At 36.2% G+C, this 22,090-nt stretch overlaps 1 protein-coding gene across 3 annotated transcripts in view; it reads left to right on the forward strand.

The window, feature by feature from the left end:
• The first annotated feature begins 4,775 nt into the window (after positions 1 to 4,775).
• PUM2 (pumilio RNA-binding family member 2) overlaps positions 4,776 to 22,090 on the forward strand; it is a 65,116-nt gene continuing 47,801 nt past the window's right edge. For 2 of the 3 annotated variants that reach the window (XM_009701178.1, XM_009701179.1), the window contains exon 1: positions 5,055 to 5,096. Coding sequence is in view for 1 of the 3 variants with exons in the window: in XM_009701175.1 (XP_009699477.1) it covers positions 4,776 to 5,096 (321 nt within the window). In the remaining 2 variants the exon portion in view is untranslated. Of the gene's footprint in view, positions 5,097 to 22,090 lie in introns of all 3 variants that reach the window. The other variant, XM_009701175.1, reaches the window with a different exon arrangement.

Raw genomic sequence — 22,090 nt, forward strand, 5'->3', positions numbered from 1 at the left:
AGCGCCGGGTGTTACAATAGGCTTCGTTCGGCACGAAGTGCTGTGGGGCGCCGGGGGACATGGGGACGTCTTTAAGGCAACCCCACGGACAGTTGCGAGCGTGCGGAATCTGGCTAAAATGGGCTGTGTTTAAATGTACCCAAAGCGTGAAAACTTGTATTATTTTTTTTTTTTTTAGTACTCTTAAGGGTAATGACTGCTTTCTGAGGGTGGAGCGAGAAAGCCAAATGCTTTTGGTAGTTGGTACCGCACAATGAAGTGTTAGGTTTTAATTTTTCTTCAAACGTGTCTGTACAGACTACAATAACAAAAAGTTGAGAAAAATGCCAGCTGCCCTGAGTGGATCGTGCTTGGAACTAACAGTTTGGTTTTTAATCTCCTTGGCAGTCATTGTGCAAAGATTTATTTTTTCGGGGGGGCATTGTTTTCTTTCGTGTATTTCGTAACCTCAGACTCTCATTCCTTGAGAGAAAATCAATGTACTCGGGACGCTTTATATTCTTCTGGCTTACTGTTTGAAGCAAGATGGCTTAACACCGAAATGTGTAGCATGTTTTACATGTGATGTGATAAAGAGGTTGTATCAGCTGATTTTGGGATGCTTTTTTTCTGAATAAGGTAGGCGTGTATGAGCTATATAGGTCATTGCAAGCTAGAATCGGTAAAACTTCTTATCACCTAATTGTTTGTCACTTACATGGTACATGTTAACGAAATACTTTCAGATTTACTTTAGTGTCTTTTTTACTGAAGTCTTTGTTGCATCTCAACTGACAGATCAGATCAGACCTTTTTAGTTACTATGAGGTGATGGTATAGTTCTTCAGGTATGTGGGATATGAATGCATTTGAAATATAATTACAACCTCATGTTAGCATTTTTACGTATAAAACATAGTATTTTGTTATATTTAGCCATGTCTAGATTTAAAACCAAATGTTAACAACAGTCGCAGCTTTTTTGAGAAGCTGAGAGTATTATTGTCTACCCTTCTCTGGTCTACAACTCAATTTGTGTCAATGTGAATATAAATACGTTAGGTAGGTGGGAGAAGGGAACTTGTATAAAAAAGGAAACAATGATTTAGTGGTGGTGTAGCTTAGATTGTATGTGGAGAAGTGATACTAAATCACCTGACAGTTTTCTGAAGTGTTCAGAGTTGAAAATTTGGAATTTGTCCCAGCAGAATGGTTAGTAGGCAAATGCATGTGAGAAACTGCTTGATAATGCAGATTCTGCCGTTTATTATGTGGATATTGCATGTAGGACAGTCCATGTTATTTGAATAGTATTTTTTCTGCCTTAATAGGGAATGGTACTTTTTTCTACAGTACTTAATATTTCTCTTCTATGTTAGGGATATTGGCACAGTGCTGAGGCAATTATAATCATATCTGGTATCATGATTGAACTAATAGTGCAAGAAGCAGTTGGCTGAAAAAGTTACACTTGCCTCTTTTGATGAGAAGATACCTCTTATTATGACAATATATGTTAAATCTTGTGTAGGATTGTAGTGCATGTTGAAAGCTTTATGTACATGCCTTTGTCAAGATTTGCTCTCAAGTGTTTCTTTGCAGTGTTCTCATTGGGCCAGATATTGCAGATGTTTGGGGCAAGTATGTTAACAGGACATCAGCCTGTTGAATACTGTGAGCTAGATCTGATTTTCAGCAGCACTTTCTAGTTCACTTTTAGGTATTTTTTTCCCACCTTGATTTAATGATATGTGACTGTGCGTTGAATGATCAGCATATGTAGAATTTTCTAAGAGCATTCTCCTTGATAACTTCATCTTTTTTTTTGTACAGTGCTTTCTGAAACCCCAAAATGATTAGACCAAGTTTTTGTACACAGAGGCAGGTAATCCAGTAGATGGTTTGAATTCCTGCTTTTATGTCTTCATGCTTCTTTTTGAATGTGGAATTATACAAAAAGTCACTGTCCCTTGCAGTAAAGAGAAACCTAAATTCTCTGGAATGTTAAATTCTTTCTGTCTTGGGAATCTCCTATGGAACAAGCATTAATACATAGTATTTCCCTTTAGAAAAGTTTCTAGTAGAAATTCCACAAAGGAAACAACAAAACTGTAGACTAGACATGCTTTATAAATACTTCTCATTGTCTGTATTATATGTATAGGTACGTGAGAGATTGGTAAATCTTCTCTTCAATAAATTTAGTTGAAAACGCTTAACCTCTTTTAATGTGAATTTTCCCCACCGATAACATAACTGTTGTCTTGATTGTTCCACACAATGCAACCATTTCAGTGTCCTCGCAGAGCCAGTGCCCAGACTGTTGTCTCAGAGATGGCACAAGGAGTCTTTAGTTTAAATGCTTGTTTTCTCCTCCTGTAACAACACGTACCAGTTAAGTAGTGCTTCTAATAATGAAGTTGGAGGCACTTCACAGTCATATAGTGGAAAAGAGTTTTAAATGACATCAAAACATGTAAACGTATGGCCTTCAGTGGGAAGGGGCATCAAGGTGATTTTTGGAGGGCATCTGCCCTATATTGTCTCTCTGTGGAGGATCTTGGCCCCAGCACAGAGCTGGAGGTAGTGGCAACGCAGGAGTAGAAAATATGGTAGTGGAAACTACCATATTACATACTCAGTGTAAACATTTCTAGCTGTTTGGGTGTAATTTCAAACAAGTTGTATAAAATTGATTTTATAGTAATGGCTTGCATACCGAAACTTTATAGCAAGATTTAGTTTGAATCCCAGTCAGAATACCTGCTGTGGCTTTTAGAATAGTAGGCAAGAGCTTTTCAAGCTGGTATGTGAAATGTTTGTCTTACAAATAAAGACCAGATGTCATCTCTAGCAATATCTTTAAAGATTATATTTCATTATTGGTTAACAGATTATTATTTTTTTTTTCCCCTAAACGTGGCTGTTTAAGAACAATTGTAGACATGTAGAAGAAACGTGTCTGAAGAGATTATGGCGACCATCTTAGGAGTTGAGAAAGAAGTGTAAAACTCAGAAATATAGCAAAAATATCTCTGTCATTTGACCTTTATGCTAGTTGTTCTATATATGCATCTATTTCCACTAAACTTTAGAGTGGAGATATGATTCTCTGTGCCAGATACCACATCCGTAGCCTTTCTAACAGCAGATTTTGAGAACATATATTTGTGTACATTGGACTAAGTAATGTAGTGTATGTTTTGTAATTTTGATTATTTTAAATTTTAATTTTTCATACAATTCTAAGATAGGTTATCTGTTGCTTCATCAGTCCTACTGAGGTATTGGCAAAACTCTCAGTTACAGGTGATAGGTCTGGTTCTCTGTCTTTCCATTATAAAGCGCTCAGCATGTAAATCCTAATGGCAGTAAGGGTTGTATCAGACCTATGTTCATAATTTTGCTCTTGGATTTCATCCGTGTTATTTTGAGGAAGAGTTTTGAGTGAAGTGTTGAACTAGTAGTTGTATACGTTTTTTCTTTGTGTGGCTGGTCTGAAGTTTCATATAGAATTAGTTCACAAATCTCTTCAAAGGGGGAGGGAATTTTTAAAAGCTGAGTTGATGTGTTTAGCTCTGTAAGTCTTTATGTGTGCGTATTTATTAGATACAAAGCTAGACTCGCTGGAGATGACTTTGTGTAGTTGAGCTAAAAGCAATGAGTCTGTTTTGGCTCATTTTCCAAGTATCTTGCTGTTTGTCTTCATTGCAATATATATTGAATAAACTTTCATTCTGGGCATCTTCCTTCTTTTCTCTACATCTTCAGACCCAAGTGTTCTATTGTGATTAAATATCTTTCCATATATGTCAGTTTTGATTGTTTGGACTTAACACTCTTGTTTAGCATGAAAAATGATACATTTCTTGGACTTGAAAATTATATATTTTTTTTTCCCCCTCAAAAAGTACTTGATTAAGATTGTAGGGGCTATTTGAGGGTTTATATATGTCCATTTACATACTAAAAGATTGATAATATGTCAGTTATGGTAGGTTAAGGATGTGTGGTGATCATTAAGTGTATGTGTTCAGGGTCAGGTATTTTTTCCTGCAGAGGATTTTGTCAACATCAGAGAGAGATTTTTGTTGTTGTCAGTTATACTTGTTGCAAGCCAAGACTTAAATGCTTAAAAAATGAGTTGGCAAACTCGTTTTATTCTGAGCCTGAAAGCTTTATTTTGTGAAAACCCCAGAATGTACTATCATGTGGGTTCCAGAAGTTTAATGTCAGTTACTGTGTTAGAATCGTACATAGCTTAACACATTTGAAGGAAGAACTGAGGCTGGTGTGTAAGAATGAGGTAGTTCGGATAGAGACCTTAGCTTTCTGTGTTATTTCGTTACATAGTTTGTATACAAATATATAAAATCAGACATAACAGTATGGCAGAATTAGTGGTTTTACACATCATGCTGAGTAATATTGTAAAAGAAACTGCTGCCACTATGATTGAAAATTGTATTTTGATTGTTTTTAGCAAGGGAATGTGTGGGCAAGCATTTATAATATGTGGAACTCTACCATATTAATATATTGTCTTGTAAAAAAATCTGTGGTGCTCTGTTTCTCTTAGAGGCCTAGTTTGGTAATGGTGTTTAAAATTTAAAGTTTAAATCAATAAACATTTTGACAATGAGTATTGTTCTTGCATAGCTTGGATTTTTTTTTTTTTAAATCCTAATTATAAGAGCTGCATATTTGAAGATATGTGGGAAAGCCTTTTATGTTATCAAGACTTTTTCTTTTTAGATTTCCATGTGGAATGAGCATTCCATGTGTCCCTCCTGGGCATGAATGAAGTGGCCTGGCAGGAGACCAGAGGAATGATGCATGTGAACATTGGTCAGGAAGCCACTGGGGTTGGAGTAGTTGTTGCCCCAGCTGGAACAGTAATTGAAGCAACATCAGGGCCCAATTCAGGTGGAGATACTCCTCACGCCATCCCTGCAGCTGCAGTGTCAGGTGCTTCCAGTGTCCATCCTCTCAGAGGATGTCCTCAGGATGATGCCACTGTTGGGCATTTCTTCCAGAGGCAGGCCGCAGGACAGTTGAGTGGCTACTACAGCAAACACTGCTGGCCCACAGGAGGTAGCATTCATATAGATGATTCAGTAGGTAGTTAAATACTGTTTTTCATTGAAAACAGTTCCTGTGTTTTGTGTTGAATCCATACCTTTAAGAAAGATGTGCGAGTTAATCTAGATTTTCATTTAACTTACATAAGTAGTTCATATTTCTGTGAATACCCATTTTTTTTATCAGAACACCATCAAAGCATTAGGTTTTGAATTTAAGCAAAACAATTGGTTTAGTTTGAAAAGGGGCTAGCTTCTGGTAGGCTTTATGAGAGATAATATGGATTTAGCACACCATCTTGTTACACTTGCAGGTAAAAAAATTTTGTTCAGGTGAAATAGAAATAATAGAATTAAGTGTAGATCAGAACTTAACTTTCTCCTTTTGCAGATAGTAATCTAGAAGAAAAAAATCCAGTTTCAAACTTTTATCCCAAAGTGTTTAATTGATACAGCTTCCTAATTTTTCTTTAAAGGCTTCGTTCTGAATTTCAGATAGGAATGGTGCTTTTCCCCAGGACTCTTGTAATGTGCCACACTTAAGTCCACAAGGAACTTTTTGCACCTTCCCAAGCCTGAGAACTTACGGAATGTATTAAAAAAATGTAAATATAGGAGCGAATGTAACTAAATTTGCTAATCTTAAAAAGCAGGAATATTGGTTGTGGTTGTTTTTTTTTTTTTTCTTCATCTGTTTTTTTCCTCATTCTTTAATTTCTTTTTGCCTTTTTTTTCTCGTTTTACTATTTTACTTTTTTCTTCCTCTAATATTGATCTACATAGCAAAACAAAAAATCTTTTCCCCTTATATCCTGCCTCATACTGTATCATGTTCTGTATTGCACTTATACAGAAACCATAAAGCAGTTGTGTAAATATAAAATTCTAGAATATTCTACATGTCCACTTGAACACACTTCCTGAGTATGAAAATGTTGGGTTTTTCCTTGCCGATGTTCAGTCTGTTATACAGGTTGTGGTACCAATTTTCACTAGCATTTCCCAAGGCTGATACGTTGTGTACATAAAATTATTCACATATAAGTAAATGCTGAGTAACAGTTGCATCTTTCTTCTACCACCTGCTTTCCATCCCCACTGGGAATCAGAGCCATGTCTTCATCAGCAGCTTTGTTTAATAATCAGTTAAGTCCATCAGAATATTTCTGCATCTGTCCAGCAGGTGAATGTCATGAACCTTGTGTGTTTTCTGGTAACTTGAATGGGGGATGCAGGGGCACTACTCTTACTCTTTTGAAGTGCTTAAAGGGTTTTACACCTTATGAAGGTTTTGTGAAGGGGAGACTACTCTCACTTTGCTGTGCATTGTTACCCATGTGAAAACAGTGTTTTCCAACTTACTGTAATCAGTACTGCCTTTATGTTCTTCCATTTTTCACTGCTCCTATTCTTCCTTAGCAGTATGAACTAACAGAAATCAAGTACGGATCAGGAGACTTCTCCTTTTCACTTCTTTGATTTGAGTGTTCTCTGTGTACCAGTGTGTTTGGGGATTTTGTTAAGACAGAAGTTACTGGGGTGTTTTTGATTTTTTTTTTTTTTTTTTTAAAGAACAGACAACTCTTGAGTTAGAAGTAATAAAGAAATGGGTTTTCTAAAATCTAAATTTATGCAAACTATGGAAGGAGTTTAGTTGCAGTTGAGTTCTGTGAGTGTTGGGTAGACAGAATCTGTGTGTAGATTAATATATGATAGAGGATTTTTTTATGCATTTAGAGAAAAATCAGAAAGATAATTAAAAGAAGCAAGTACAGTAGATAAATATGACAGAATGGTTCAGGTTGGAAGGGTCCTGTGGAGGTCATCTGGTCGAACTACCCTACCTAAAGCCAGCTGCCCGGGTGGTTATATATATATATATAAAAGAAGTAGAAATGAAGATACTGAAATCTTTGATTCAACATATGTTATATAAGTGTATCTTAAAACTGTGGATTTTGCATAAATTTTAGTATGTCATAGTGCAGTCAAAGAATGTAAGACAATGCCGAAGTATTAAAAAGCATTTTAGATAAATATAGCAAGACTGAACCATTTTTTTGTGAAGACAATGGAGCTCTAGCCTCACTGATTCAGTGAGAAGTTCAAATGTATAGAAAGCGAAATACAAAAATGGAAAATTGTAAATTCATCAGGGATTTTTCAAGTTAAAAAAAAAATCACCGAAAGTAAGAAATTTTCATATATTGAAACTCAGGATTGCTTAAATTATCTTGGGAAACTCTACGAGTCTCGCAAGAAACTCGCATAAGCCTGAGGCCTTAGCAGGCGAATTCAAGTAAATACAGAATGTGGAAAAACCTTGTATTGACTTCCATACCACAAGATACCTGACACTTTTGACTGACTGAGTGGTACATAAAAGTGAGTTGATAGGGGAGTTGTTGTGAGCAGTTTGATTTTAAGAGGAACAGATCGACCTGATTGGCATCACTGATGGATTTTGAAGAATCTTCAAATTAGTTGAAGTGCGAAAGGAGTTGAGTAACAGTTGAGTAACTAAGTTGTTAATAAATATACTTGATTAATTCCAAGAAATTAATTCTTGGGAAGACTAGGGAAACATTATCTTGGTCTTTGGAAAGCCAACTGAAATGTCTTCAGAAGAACTGAACATCTCATTAAGCATAAGGCAAGACAATATCTTTAGTAAAGATAATTATTTGTCTAGTAGGATATTTAATTTTTACTCTGGTTGAAAGACCGAATAATTGCTTGTCAGTGTCCCTCATAAGGGGGTTTATTGAGAAATGAACTGTGGAATTATCAGTAAAGGGTCAGTAGTTGGAAGACGGTGCATGTCATTAATAACATGCTTTAACTTTTGGTCAGCCCTGAAGTGGTCAGGCAGTTGGACTAGAAGGTTCCTTCCAACTGAAATATTCTATTCTGTATTAATACGCAGTAGTATTAGAGGCCATTGATAGCACAGGGAAAGATCACGTGGGTTTTCCTGAAGTTCCATGGTAGTACTGAGGCTTAATGTATGCTGATCTGGGAATTATCAAAACGGTGATGGAAAAATTTCAGGTGCCACACACATTTAAGAGAAGAACAGGAAGTTCAAACACACCGCAGTTGAATGGAATTCAACACTTAGTTGAGATGGAAAAATCTTTCTGATAAGCGTACGCTTGACACATTGGTGTCTAAATTAACTAGCCACTCTGACTCAAAACTAATACCGTTGACTCATAGAAATTTCACAGTAAGAGGCACAGGAATGTGTCATATTGTTAACATTCGCATTCTGCCTGTGTTCTTCTATGGTTCCTTCAGCTGTAGCAACAGAAAATTGAAGTGGTGGACAATAGTTACTCAAATGGCAAAAACTTTGGGAAGTTGAACTACTTTGCTGGCAGAGGGGGAGGCTATACGGAATAATTTGCAGCATGAGGGGAGGACAGAGGCTAGAGGAGTGCTCATTTGCATGGGAGATGATACCCAAAAATCTTTGGATGCTCGGCTGAAAGGTAATGGGTGTGCAACTGCTGCATACAATATACCAAAACCAGAAGTGTTAATTTGAGTCACGAGACCAGCATTGTCACCTCTCATGTTAAAACAGTGAGCATGTAGTCACTGACTGGTGAGATTAAGTATAAACTACTTAATCTAGAAATAACTGTCCCTGTGTCTCATTCATCTTCCTTTAAAATATTCAATATTGACAAGAATTATAAAGAATAATGAACTAAGTATAAAAACTCTCTAACTAGAGTTTTTGACTTTTTTTTTTTTATTCCTTTCCCTCAAGACTGAAAAAGCACTTCACGCTCTTTGATAGCACAACATATGAGAAAGACCACTGTCCACTGTGGCATCATCCTTTTGTTAACATCTTCATGGGGCTGCAGATAGGTTAGTGATCTGTTTGTCATTAATTCACATCACTTCTGTAATGAAGACTTGTCTAGAGTACAAAGGCTTAGTGATCAGCAGTCAGTTTGTAATATTTGGTGTTATAGAGATGAGGATTTTTGGGAAGCCCGGTATATATTTTCTTGGGTGTCAGAGTACTTGCAGATGTTCTTCCCACATGCTGAAGCAAAGAGCTACAGCAGTGTGATATTGCTCAAGCCATTTGTCCTCTCTCTTCCCCTATCTGTGCTATCTACTTCCCTCCTTCATGGCAATGGTACTTCAGCAGTTTAAATACATTGGATTATGAATTTTAACATGTTTGCTGCTTCTGCTCTCTCTGCCTCCAGTAGAGGGAAAAAGGTAGGAACTGATGGTGAAAACATTGCAGAGTCCTGCAGCTACATCTACCAGAGCCTTTGTCAGATCCTGAAGAAACAGGAGTTGATAAGCAAAAGAATGCCAGAGAAATGCTCTGATTGTAGCAGCCTTTTCAAAGCATCCAAAGGATAGTAGTACTATAAACAAAAGAATATAAACTGTATCTTTGCACAAAGCTTTGGTTGAGCTGCAGTTGTTGTAACACATTTGTGTTAGAATTTACAAACTTCTGGAGAGGTTTTGTAAATAGCTGCTGTAACAAAGAAAAACCCTTTTTTGGAGGGGATGGAGAGAACAAAGGAGAGAGTCTGGCTGAGTTCAAGAACTTTTTAGCACTTCTGTGGTATGGAGGAGAAGCTTGATATATCAGTTTTTGCGAGTATTCAGGATGACTTCCAAGGTGATCTATTAGAATTGATACAGCCATGAGAAAATGTGTGAATGTTATTAAACTAACGAAATGTGCCAATGTTTAACATTGTTATCTCCAGGATAGAATGGACAATTTCTAGTGAAAGTTTTGCATTGATTCTAACCAATAAGATTGTTTTGTTTTTTGTTCAAATAAGATATACTAATGTTTCTGCAGTGGAAATTGGGAAGTAATTTTCCCATATGAGACCTCACAGTCATGTAGCCATCCCTTGGAACAATGAGCATAATCTCAGCATTCGAATTGGGAACAACATAATCTGTTTCCTGACGTTACAGTAGGAGTCGCATTTCCTGAATCCTTAGTTTCTTCCATTTCTAGGCTTTACTTAAAGCTGTCACTAGAAATCTAAGTGAGCTTACAGTCCCTATTTTTTTGTTTCCAAACTTTGTTTGAAACTTTTACTCGAGTTTAAAAACAAAGTATAATTGTGAAATACAACTGTTTTAAAGTGCTTTCAAAATAACTTCCATAAACAGATACTTTAAGACTTTTTCAAGTGCTAAGCAGCTATGCAGCACATACTTTCCTCCTGTTACTTGTATATCATAATGAAAGCTCAAGTTTTATCTTAGCTGATTGATGGCTCCTCACTGTAAAGTTAACGTCCGTCTGAGGCTGTTTGGAAGATCACTTATTTCTGTTTCTGCAATCAACAAGTTCTATAAGAACTTCATTGTAAGTGTTAAGTGTTACAAGTCCTATCTTTCTGTGTTTAAGTTTGCAGTGGGTTTATTTTTTTATTATTTTCATCAATTAATTACAGTAGCGTTTAGCTCCACTTAACTAGAAACCCAGATTATGAATGTCAAATGTATGATTTAAGCAGCTTTTCAAACTTGCAAATTAGTGAAACTTTTCAAGCCTCACAAACTGGGAAAAGAAATCTTAGCCTGGAAGGATTTTCCATTGCAGTTAGGGGAGCATTTGATTCCTGTTTTGGAAAATGTTGTATGCCCTCTTAAAGCAACCTTGTTTAATAAGTTCTTAGTGAGAGTTTTCCATCATACTAGTGCTGTATAATTTGGAGCAAGTGTCATAAGTTTTTTGAGGTGAATTTTAAGGTTGTGGCTTTTTGTGTGTTTAAAAAATCTGAATGTCTTGCAACCTGTGTACTTGAGACATCACCACGTTACCTGCTTGTGACTTTCAGAGTTTTGGCAGCAGACATTGCTGGAAAGAGGTAACTTGTCTGTCTTTCCCCTCTCTTTGATTTGAAATCGCTGAGAAGGAGTATTTTGTGACATACTGCAAGATGTTTTCATGTCATTCAACTGGAAGAAAAGCATTGAGAAATTTTCTGTGATGCACTTTAAATCACTTCTCTAGCTAGAGAAAAGAAAATTACAGCGTTGAATTTTGCAGATAGTTGATTTGTATTTGTAGTAGTTTCAAGCACATAGTGCGTGGAATAGACATCTTAAGGTTAGCTGTTGTCAGGACAAGGAGAGTAATTGCAGTCATTTGACTCGTTCAAACAAGTTTATTCCTTGTAACTTCTGTTCTTCAGAGACTCTTCCTTAATCACCCCTTCCAATCACATTTGCTTTTTTGATGCATCTGCGTAGTTTCTGACCTCTTCGCCAACATTTTGAGCTGCAACTGATAGCTTTAGCTTGGGCGATACTTGACCAATTCCCACCCACTGCGTGTTGTCTCATATGCTATCAAACTGAACTGCTACCCCCTCTTTGTGGATTGTAGTATTAATTGTGTATTAAGTATATTCACAAGTGTGCTTGTGCTTTCTTCAGCTTTTTTGTGCTGAAATACTTGAATTAGTCTTTAAATTTCTACCCTTTCTGACATACTCGTTGAGTTAGTCTTTATATTTTCACCTGCCTTAATGTCTCCAAATACCTGACACTCATGCATTGTTGAGTGTCTTAATGTGAATGACTACTTTATTCTTACCTTACCAATTCAGTTTCTCATTGTATCAATCTTTGTAATGTGTCTTATGCTTAGACTGAGGGTTCTTTGAGGCAGGGTCCTTGGTACTTCAGTGCTTATTAAGTAAGTAGCATAGGGAGACTCTGGTTTGCTACTACAGCGAAAAAAATAGCATGTGATCAACTGTGCATTATCCTTGATTTACATGTAGATAAATTATCCTGTATGCTTGTGCAGCAGTAGTGCTGTGCAGAATCAGTTCAGGTCTGTGAGGAATTGTTGACCGTAGCATAAATCTGAATTGTAGCACTGCTTCTGGAGGTAATGTGGGCTGGAAGCCGCCAATACGTATACGTGCACCTTGGAGCCTGACATAATGGGAACTGGAGACCTGAGCTGACTCCTTACAGAGCCAGTTAAAGTTTCTTTGCATTTTATTCCCATGTGTCTTAGGTTCTAGGTGGGATTATGAGTGCGATCTCATTCCAAACATGGTTGTTATGTGATTGTGGAGTTTTGTCCCAAAGCTAAAGCTTGTTTTAGACGTTCTAGGAGAGTTTTGCATAGACATTCAGAATAATGTGATGGTAGCTAGTAAGCTTGGGAAAAAATGGCAGCATATAGTCATTCAGGCATTTTGCATTTGCAGTATATTTATTCCTATTTTCTTATTCACTTTCTTCTATTATTCAAGGTGTCAAGAAAATAAAAATATTTTAAATTTGGGTCAGATTAGCATTAAGCAAAAAAATACTTTGCTTAATCTGAGTTCTTATGTGCAGGTTTAGAATGTAGTTTGCTTTCTCTTTTTCATGTGATTTAAAATTGGGGCTTATGAAAATGTATGACACTGCTTTATTGCATGGAGGAGCTACATTTAGTGTTCTGAACTACCTTGGTTTGGTACAGTTTAAGTTAAAGTCAGGGTGATGAGAGCCCTTGTGTATCTTTGTGAAGGTAACTGAAGAGTTATGTGAAAGCTTTTTCTCTTTAGTGAAAACAATGGAGGTTGGAACTCAGAGGGAGCAAAGTGGTGGGTAAATATGTGAAGGGAAGCGGGGGGGGGGGGGGGGGGGCACATGGTTGGGAGGGGGGGGGGGGGGGGGGGGGGGGGGGCGGGGAGCACATAGTTGGGTAAATGATTAGAGGGAATACTTTATTTTGGATGAGAATGAATAACCTGAAACTTGGACATCGAATCAAAAATTTTGCTTCTAAGATCACCTCCTTATATTTTGTTAGATGGGAATTAAAACGTGGGGGGTTTTTTGTCCACAGTTACTGCTTCTGCCTACCCTAAGTTAATGCTGTTTATGTGCTGATAACTGCTTTTACATATAAGTGCGCTTAAATTTTTGGCTTCTTAAGTGAAAAGATTGAAAAACTTGGCTTTAAATCCATTGTAACACAGATGTGTTAATGCCAATCTTTGAACTAATTTTTGTTACAAAGCTTTTATTACTTCAATTTGAATTGTAAATAGCCTACTTTATTTCCAGTAGCTTAATTGTCATCAGTATAAAGTCTTCAGTGTTATTTTAGACTTTTTTTTACTTCCTTTGAAGGACTATGCTGGCCAACATTTAATGAGATATTAATGTCCAAGGCTAAGCTGCTGCTCTTACTGAATTAGAAATGAGGCTTATTGAATTAGAAGTAGTCTCTTTAGGTTTTTTTACAGTTGGCTGTTTTTTTCAGCTTTTAGGCAATTGTAGAAATCTATGGGTAGTTTAAATACACATGTTGTCCAAAGAGAACATCCTTAGAAAACAGCGGAAAAAATTGATAGCAGCAATTTCTTTAAGTGTCCATTCCCCTGCTGTAGACAGGTAAAGTAGAAAACACATATACTTCCCTATAGTAATTCTTTTAAAATACGTTAAAAGAAACACGCTTTACTGTTCTCTGGCTGTCGTTGAGGTTATGCAGAGTTTAAAGGCTCAAAGAATCAAGGTAGATTTTGAAGCAGACTGGCATGTATTTGAAACGTCTGGGTTTTTTTCACTGGCGTTTTATGCTGGTGATACAGAGAAGTAGTGTGACTTATTAGCAGCTTTCTTTAGAACAACTAGTTATTCATAGTGGAGTGAAAAGTCTCAAAATTCTGAATTTCTGGTTTTGTACTACCCACAATTCAATCCATTATCTAAAGACTAGTTCCATTTCTTCATCTCTGGTTTTAGCACCCACTTGGAGAAGATCAGACTTTGTTGGTATTCCCTGGTTTCTTCTTCCGTGATGGAGGAGGGGAAAAAAAAATAAAGCTTGTTCAAAAGGTACTGACTGGACTGTGAGGAAGAAGTCATGATGCTAGAAACTTCTGGGGAGGAGAATTACTGGTGGGACTTCAGTTTTTGCATCTAGTGTTCTTGAAAACTGTATCCTTGAAAAATGAATGCAACGGTAAATGCATCTGCCATATTCAGGAGTAAAGAAAATGAAAGTAAATGCTCTGAAGAGGAGGATTGCTATATATCTAGAATTGCAGGGGGTGGAAGGAACTTTTCTGATATCAGTGCTACAATAACACAAAATGAAACTGTTTCCTGGAAATTCTGTCACAGTGACTTTTGTCACTTCCTCAGCCCTGCTTTTAATGGGGGGAGGTGTGTGTGGGTGTGTATATATGTATGTAAAAAATCCTTTTCTTGGTATATTCTTGTTTATATATATTGTTTATAAATCAGTTATGTTCCATGGGTTTTCTTAAAATCACCTTTTTTTTAGGGTGGTATTAAACAAATGCATAATTTTTGAAACAAAAATTTAAAGCTTGTTTTTGACTTTTTGGGTTGTTGGGAGGAGATGTGCTGTTTCAGATTCTCTGGTAGAAAATAGAAAAGTGAAAATAATTAAGATATCTAAAGAAAACACAGCAAAAAAAAAGTCATGATTGCAATGTAGAAAGTTAATTTATGAAAATTTTTACTTGATTCTAGGTCTGTGCATTCTAATTGTTCCAATTCTTGTTAACACATTTAAGAAAAGCTTGTTGACTCTCCATTAGAATGAAAGTTACATGTTTCATTAATCATTACAATATATATTGAGATAAGTTGTCCCTAGTTTCTGCTTGTGTGTAGATAAATTTTGAGTTTATACAGAGTTTTCGTCTTCAGAAAAGGGAAAGTTTTAAGCCTTTTTTCTTTTTTGGACCATATTGCCTAGAGAGCACTCAAGTTTTTTATTAAGTTTTTTGACTTAATAAAGTTTTTGAATAAGAGCTAATGAAGTAATGAAGGCTGATGTCTCAAAACAGCACTGCAGCAAATTATCACTCTTCCTTATAGAAGTAGCTGTATAGCGTTATTACTCATTGAAAAAGCCCTTCAGTGTAGAATGGAACAATAATGGTTAGAAATTTGTCTCATGAATTCCTCTAAACATCTGTTACATCACCGGTAACACTTACTATCCTGTTACAGGAAGGGGATGCTAACTGACTAGCTTAAGAGGAAAAATGTAGATTTTTAAAATTAGAAAAAAGAGATTTGTCATGTACATATATTAAGTAATTGGCACCAATTAAATAATAAGCATGTTTAGACAAGAACTGCAATTCAGATTTCATTTCACTTTGTTTTCAAACTTCTGAATGTATTTAGTGTCTTCCTTTTTTGTTTGTGGTATATTTATGCAGGAGCATTGGAGTGAGTGATGCAGAATAATATATGCATGTCTTAAGAGTGCAGTAGGGGGAAGGTTGAGTCTCGTCAAACTACATGGGATTACACCTAAACTATTTCACATTGAAGATTAAACCTGTACATTTTCTTGTATGAAAGACAGTTCTTCAGTTTGATTTGTAAGCAGTAAAAGACCAGTTGGCCCCTTATTTTGAAGAATTACATGTTCTTGTAGTTTTCTAAATAATAAGCTGAAAAAGTATGGATAAACCGATTGAAATAATATTTAATTTTTTACAAATTTCCTATTTACAGAAAGTCTTGCTGGACAAGTTTTTATGGGATTTCTATTTTGTAAAATTATATTTAAACTTCTTATCAGCTGTCGTTTCTCTAGACTTTTATTTTACAGACTTCTGCAACATCTGTCGCCCTGACTTCCTGTTCTGTACATTTCTTAGAAACTCTTTTGAGTGGGTAATTTCTTACATGATTAAAAGACTTTGAGAAACCTACTAAGTTATGTAGTATAAACTATATGCCCTACTTATGTTGGAATATATCACTTAAGCTCTTCAAATAGAGCAAACAGTGTAACTGTTAAAAATAGTTATAAAGTCTGGTTTCAGTACAGACACATTCTTATTAATTTATGTGAGGCTGGTTGTTCTGCCAGTATTTATAGGGATTAAAATCTTGAGTTTGAGGACACCTGACAGTAGTTTAGAAAAACTTGTGCCAACAGTCCTGCCAATCTTAGGGCAAAGCTTGAACTCGTTGGGTGGGAAGACAGGCATGAAAGCCCGTGTAAGTGGTGGAAGAGTTCATGTTTGGGGGGAACAAGTGCAGTTACCTGTTTCTTAGAGCGTCTTTCACCCCATAGCTGGGAACAGAACACAGAGTTCTTGGATCTTGTTAGGCCAATGAACCATCACGAAGCTCTGAAACAGTGGAGAGATGTCTGTCATTTTGCTCTGCTTTTCTTCATGGGAAGTGGTGTCCTGTTATGCTTGCTCTGTATGGTCTGTTGGCTGAAAGTAGATCTGCAGTTTCCAAACGTGGCAGTGACTTGTGAGATGCTATCCGGCATAATTATGTGTATATGTATATATATGTGCTGTTGATAAAACCCTAGGAAATTCCTTTCTCCTGTGTGCATGATTCCGGATTACTGATATTCCTATTGAAAAGAAAGCAAGCAAAACACTTTCAGTGTTGTGTATACAGGTGTCAGCTCTTACGATTACCTTACCACTTTGTGACTTAGCTTTTTCAGCAGATAGTACTTTTGCTGAATATATTTCCCTCCCCTTGCCTTGGTATCTGCTGGTGTCATTTTTTTCCATTGGTGTCCTCAGCACTGGTAGGATTCCTTCTCAAACTACAATGCAAAGTTCACAAGGAAGTAAAACACAGGAACTTTAAGATCCAGAATGATTGATGACCCAATCCAACTAAATTGATGAACTGAATTTTGTTTTGTTACAGTATTTGAATGTATTAAGGGTCATATATGGAAAAGTATAGCTCGATCTGAGAATATGAGTTAAGAAACCTAAAATACAGGGATTGAAGAATTAATCACTTGCCTGCAAGAAGTTTTGAGTTGGTTTTAAAACAGTATATTGTAATGCAATGAAAATTGTTAAATACTTACTGGAGGAAGATGTTAGGCTTTTGAGATTATAACCATGGAAATATGTGTTAGAACGTAAAATTGGTTACCTAAGTGTTTTGTCAGAAATGCCTAACATCTTGTTTATTTGGCCTGCTTAAAGAGCTTGGACATTTTGCAGTGTTCAGTTAAGTCTGCAGTTACATTACTGTTCCATATGGTCCTCACAAAATGTTACCTCTTTTCAAAACACAGCATACCTGTGGAATTTGAATTAGTCAGGAGCAGCAACTTTTATTAACCAGTTTGGTATTAAGTGATCCTTTGCTTCCTTGATGCTTCAGAGAGGTATGAGAAGATGCATCTAGCCAAAAGCAGCTTTAATCAAACAAATGCCTTGTTTTCTTAAAATGTTATATAACATATTTAGTATTTTGTAACCAACTTCTGTACAAAACATTTCAGTTGTCATGCTAGTAGTTGCCTGTTCAGCTGCTCAACAGCTTTTGTCATCTGGATGCACTATCGGATGGTCTCTAAACGAAAACGATATTTTAGGTGATTTGGCAAAATATTGTAGAGTAGAAATCTCTATATACAGCCCTGAACTGCAATATTTCATAGTAGAGGTTTGAAGATTTGCAGTTTAGGCTTGTTTTATAGTTTTCCCTTGCTGTCCTTTGTTATAAACCTCTACTAGATTTGTGTCTAATGTTTTAATTTGTGTTAAAATACTATTTTTATTTAATAGTTCCAAGCTGGCTACCCATCTGAAATGTTTTTGTTTAATATCTAGTCAAGTTTTTGACATGATTTTACAAGATAGTGTTTAACTTAGCAATTCTGCCAGCCCTCCACTATATCTTGCATTTTAAAATATAGCCATTTTTGTGTTCTTAAATTAGTTTAACTTGCTAATAATGCTAAGTCTCTGCCAGAAACATATACTATACGATCTACCCCTGTAGAGAGCTACTAGAAAGGTATTTTGCTTTCAAGTCATTCAGCAAAATAAAGAAAAAGGCTGAAGCATTTGCACTGTGAACAGCAGCTTCTCTTTCTTTCCAGTCACAGTACTGTAATTACCAGGTAGTTTATTTTGAATTTGTGGCCTAGTACCACAGCTGCAAGTGCAAAATGTGTCCTCCTTTTCTGTGTCATGATGGTTAGGGTATTCACCTGGGAGGGGAGGGATGAGATTTTGAACTTCTTAATGCAGAAAAAGTGCTTCTCCTACTTTCTGGTCAGCTGGTTTAACCACTTTTGATGTATAAAATGAAGTCATATCTTTCTCTTTTATATTTTTTTTTTGTTGTTACTGTTTTTCTCCAACTCTTTTTTCAAAGAAGGGGCTGATCTTTGCTTTTGCAAGAAAATGGTTAGAAGCTTATTTCTGGCAGAGTTCAGGGTTATTGGAGAGAGTACTTGTCCCTAGATCTGGGTGCCTGGATTCCAGAAATGGATATTATTTTAAGTAGTGTTTCTTGTGGTGATCCTAGATAACTATCCAGTCAACAGTCTGCCTCTTGAATTCTGTCCTGAGTTATGTTGAGGACACAGTTTCATGTTACTGGTTTATCATTTAGCTGCCCTTAAGCAGGTACTCCTACTCCACCTTGCTCCAGACCAGTTTCTCCTTGTTGCTTTCCCCATGTCAAATCTAGCGGTCTCACCGCTGTGGTGTTTTAGCCGGTTCAGCTGGCTGATTTAGTGAAATTCTCATGCATGGAAAAAGAAGGGAAAAAACTTCTGAATCAAACCTTTTACTTGATTACCAAGTTCATTGCAAGGGGAGTGGTAAAAGGTGTTGGGGTAAGGATGGAAGGACTGTCTTAGTCATCAGTAGCTGGCTAGGTGTGCTTAGCTCAGTCATAAACTCAGTTTAGTGGTTGAACGTTGCAGCATTCAGGATTGAGGATTGTCTTGTGGACATAGTGTGAGGTAGTAGTGAAATACAGTAGAAATGAGGTAACTACTCTTAGTAGGAGTTTTGACAGAGTAAAGGAATGTTTTTGCGTAGGCCTCTGGATTTAAAATAAATTATTTTGTAAATTTCAGGGGGAGAGAGAAAGAGAGTGAACTTTATGAAGAAGGAGTCTACTAAAAATGTAGTTTTGTTTTTACTGTGTGTTAAAATCTCATTCCTAATGCTGTGATGAAAAATGGGCTAGTACATGCTGGTATGTTGTATCCAGTTTCTGTGGAAGGGGAAAAAGATCAGAATTTTCTATTGGTATGTCAAAGGGGAAAAAGTTCATGGATACGCTTAAGCTGTTCTATCTATTTAACAGCAATGTGTGAGAAATTGTTATACCTAAAGACTGCTTAGGTGTGTGTATGTATTTGTGCATAATTTGGGGGCCCTGTGGAATGGTCTGATGTGTATCAGAAGATTGAATCCATTGCCAGCTTCTCTTAGTTGGAAAGGCTTATTAGCGTTCAACTCCTGAAAACTAAGATTAGATCTAGCAGCTAATCCCAAAAGCAGGTAGGTGGTAAATGGAGAAAGAGGAGTCTTTAGAGTGATTGTGGGGGAGGGGAAAAAAATGTACTTAAACAAAACCAGGAAAAAAATTGTAAATGTGGAACAGTATGTTTCATAGGCCTCTTTTTTTATTTATTATTCCATGAATAAAAATAGAGACTTTTTTAAAACATTCTGAATTCAAGGTAAAAAAAGTATATATTAAAAATGTTTATTTCTGGAGCATATGAATGGAGTGTTGGCATTGAATCAGAGAAAAGAAAACTTCCTGGTAATATGGATGATCCTAACCAAAGTTTCTCTGTTGGCAAGAGAGCATGTCTTTATATGTACTAGATCTAGCTTCGTTGTCATTCTGGATGTTTTCTTCTGTGTTGTAGTATTAGGGCTAGCACTGAAGAAAGCAGATCTTCTGAAGATACTAGTGCTGCCAGTATTTTCTCCAGTCTGTAAACTGATCTGTGAAATTTGTATTCATGATACAGGACAGGATTTTGTGGGCTGCTGTTTATGATGGAAACAGAAATGGAGACCCTCTTTGCTATAGTAAAAGGACACTATTATTTCTCTTGCTGCTGATAGCAATAGATAACACTAACTTAAATTTCATGTTTGTAAGAAAGGGGTCAGTGAGCGAAATCAATGTTCAGTATACTAAAATTTGTTTACAGTTTCAGAAAAATTTAGTGTCTTAGAGTTGACTCTGAGCTACTCAGGAAAAAAAGGAGTTACCTGTGCTACTACCCTGATTCTTGGATTGTCTTCTCTTAGAGATTTGGAAGTGTGTGTGGCCATGTTTTTGAACTTCACTGAATTGTAAAAAATAGGCATTTGGTATTGGGTCTGGTAGCACCAAAAAAAACCCAACCAAATAAACCCAACCACCAAACCAAAATCCAAACAAAACCAGCACACCAAAAATTAAAAAAAAAAAAACAAAACACCACCACCAAAAAACAAAACACAAAACAAAAAACCAACACCAAATCAAAACAAAACCCTCAACCAAACACAAAAAGAAACCCAAACAGACAATCCAAAAAAAAACCCACAATGGGAAAACGTACACATCTTTCAAGCTTGGTTCTTCTTTATCTAACAGTGGTTTAGATAGTGCTTATGGCAAATACAGTTTGGCAAGCTTTAGCTACAAATTTTGTTTAGAGATACTGTTGGACTAAAGTGACCTTTTGAGGCAGAAGTAGCTAATTTACCATTTGATTGTAATTGAAACTAAAGTATGTGACTTCAGCATGGACAGTGGCTTATGGTAAGATAATCAACTCAGCCATCTATAGAAGAAATTCTATTTTCAGAAATCAGAATTCTTCAAATTCAGAAGTTTCAAAATTTGAATTTCTGGTTTTTCTTTCTAAATTCTTCTTCTACAGTTAATTTTTCTGTGTGCATGCAAAAAGATTTGATTAGCTCTCAGAGCTAGTAAAAAAAGAACTTCTTTCACATAAATTATAAATAATGTAATTTTTAATTTATTTGAAAAATGTGTTTAGCTTTTTTTAAGGATACATGAAAATCTGCTTTCAGTTTTTAAAAGAACAAAATCAACCTAATTGACACAAATTTTAGCATTACTGGAAGAAAGGGCAAGATGCTGATTCCCTCCTGCCCTGGTAGTTCACTGTGAAAACTAAATTTGCTGTCCAGTAGCTCACTGAAATTGTTGGGAATTGGTTTCAAAATCCATCTTAACTAAAATACTGCTCTTTCTGAGGGAATTTTTCTTTGAGCTGTGAAATTTCTCCCTCAAAAGTACAGAGACACGCAGCCCCAGAAGTTAATTGCTTATAATGGTTGTAGGGCAATAACAATATTTTGAGAGTAGAATTTTGAGAATAGAGCATCTATTGAGAGGTAATTAACACTTTTCCAATTCTAAGAAAGAATTGGAAAAGTTGTTTGCCCCGGAATATTAAAAGCGCAAGATTGTTTCTTTGCCTAGTATTTGAGTATTTTTTTTAAAGTGATCTTAATGTGTTACCAGCTGTATGGAGTAAATTAATTTTGTTTTATTTGTTAATGTAAACGGATGGGTTTACTAGGTGAAATTAACTCCTTGGGAGAGACTGATACTGGGAGGGAAGCTTTAATTTTACTTTGAACTTGAATAACTTTGGCATTTTACCCTGCTGCATCTCACTGTTGAGAAAGAAGGGAAGGAGAGAAACAACTCTGAATTTCTCTTTTTTATTTGTTTTTCTAAGTTTGTCATGGCTTTGAAAATGCCTTGTGGAAGTAATTTTCTCAGGAAAGAATGCACTCAGTACCTTGTGTCTGCATGCTGTGGAAAAGGAGGTGGTTTGTTGCAACAGCAACTCTTTCTTTAGTATTACATCTTTCATATTTACCACAAACAAAAAAGGACAACACACAGAGAAGGAAGAGTGCTATTTCCTGGAAGAAAGCACAAGAAATTGTGATAATGCAGTCAGTTACTAGATTTTAAAAGCAACGCATTGCTAGAAGTTTTTGTGATCTGTCTTGTGAGCTTTTCTTTGCTGCTAAGTGTACCTAGGTATTGCACACGGTGTTAGTCATCTCCTTTCCAAAGGGTATTGTATGTCCACATCTTTAATTTCACTGTTGTTTACATTTGTTGCAAATGTAATATTGGTCATTGTTTCCATAGTGAGTGTTATCCATCTGGATATATGAAGATTAAAATCTTAAATATCTTGGAATTTCTTGCGTGTTATT

Source organism: Cariama cristata, unplaced genomic scaffold (assembly GCF_000690535.1).
Source record: "Cariama cristata isolate BGI_N322 unplaced genomic scaffold, ASM69053v1 scaffold9905, whole genome shotgun sequence".
Taxonomy (NCBI): domain Eukaryota; kingdom Metazoa; phylum Chordata; class Aves; order Cariamiformes; family Cariamidae; genus Cariama; species Cariama cristata.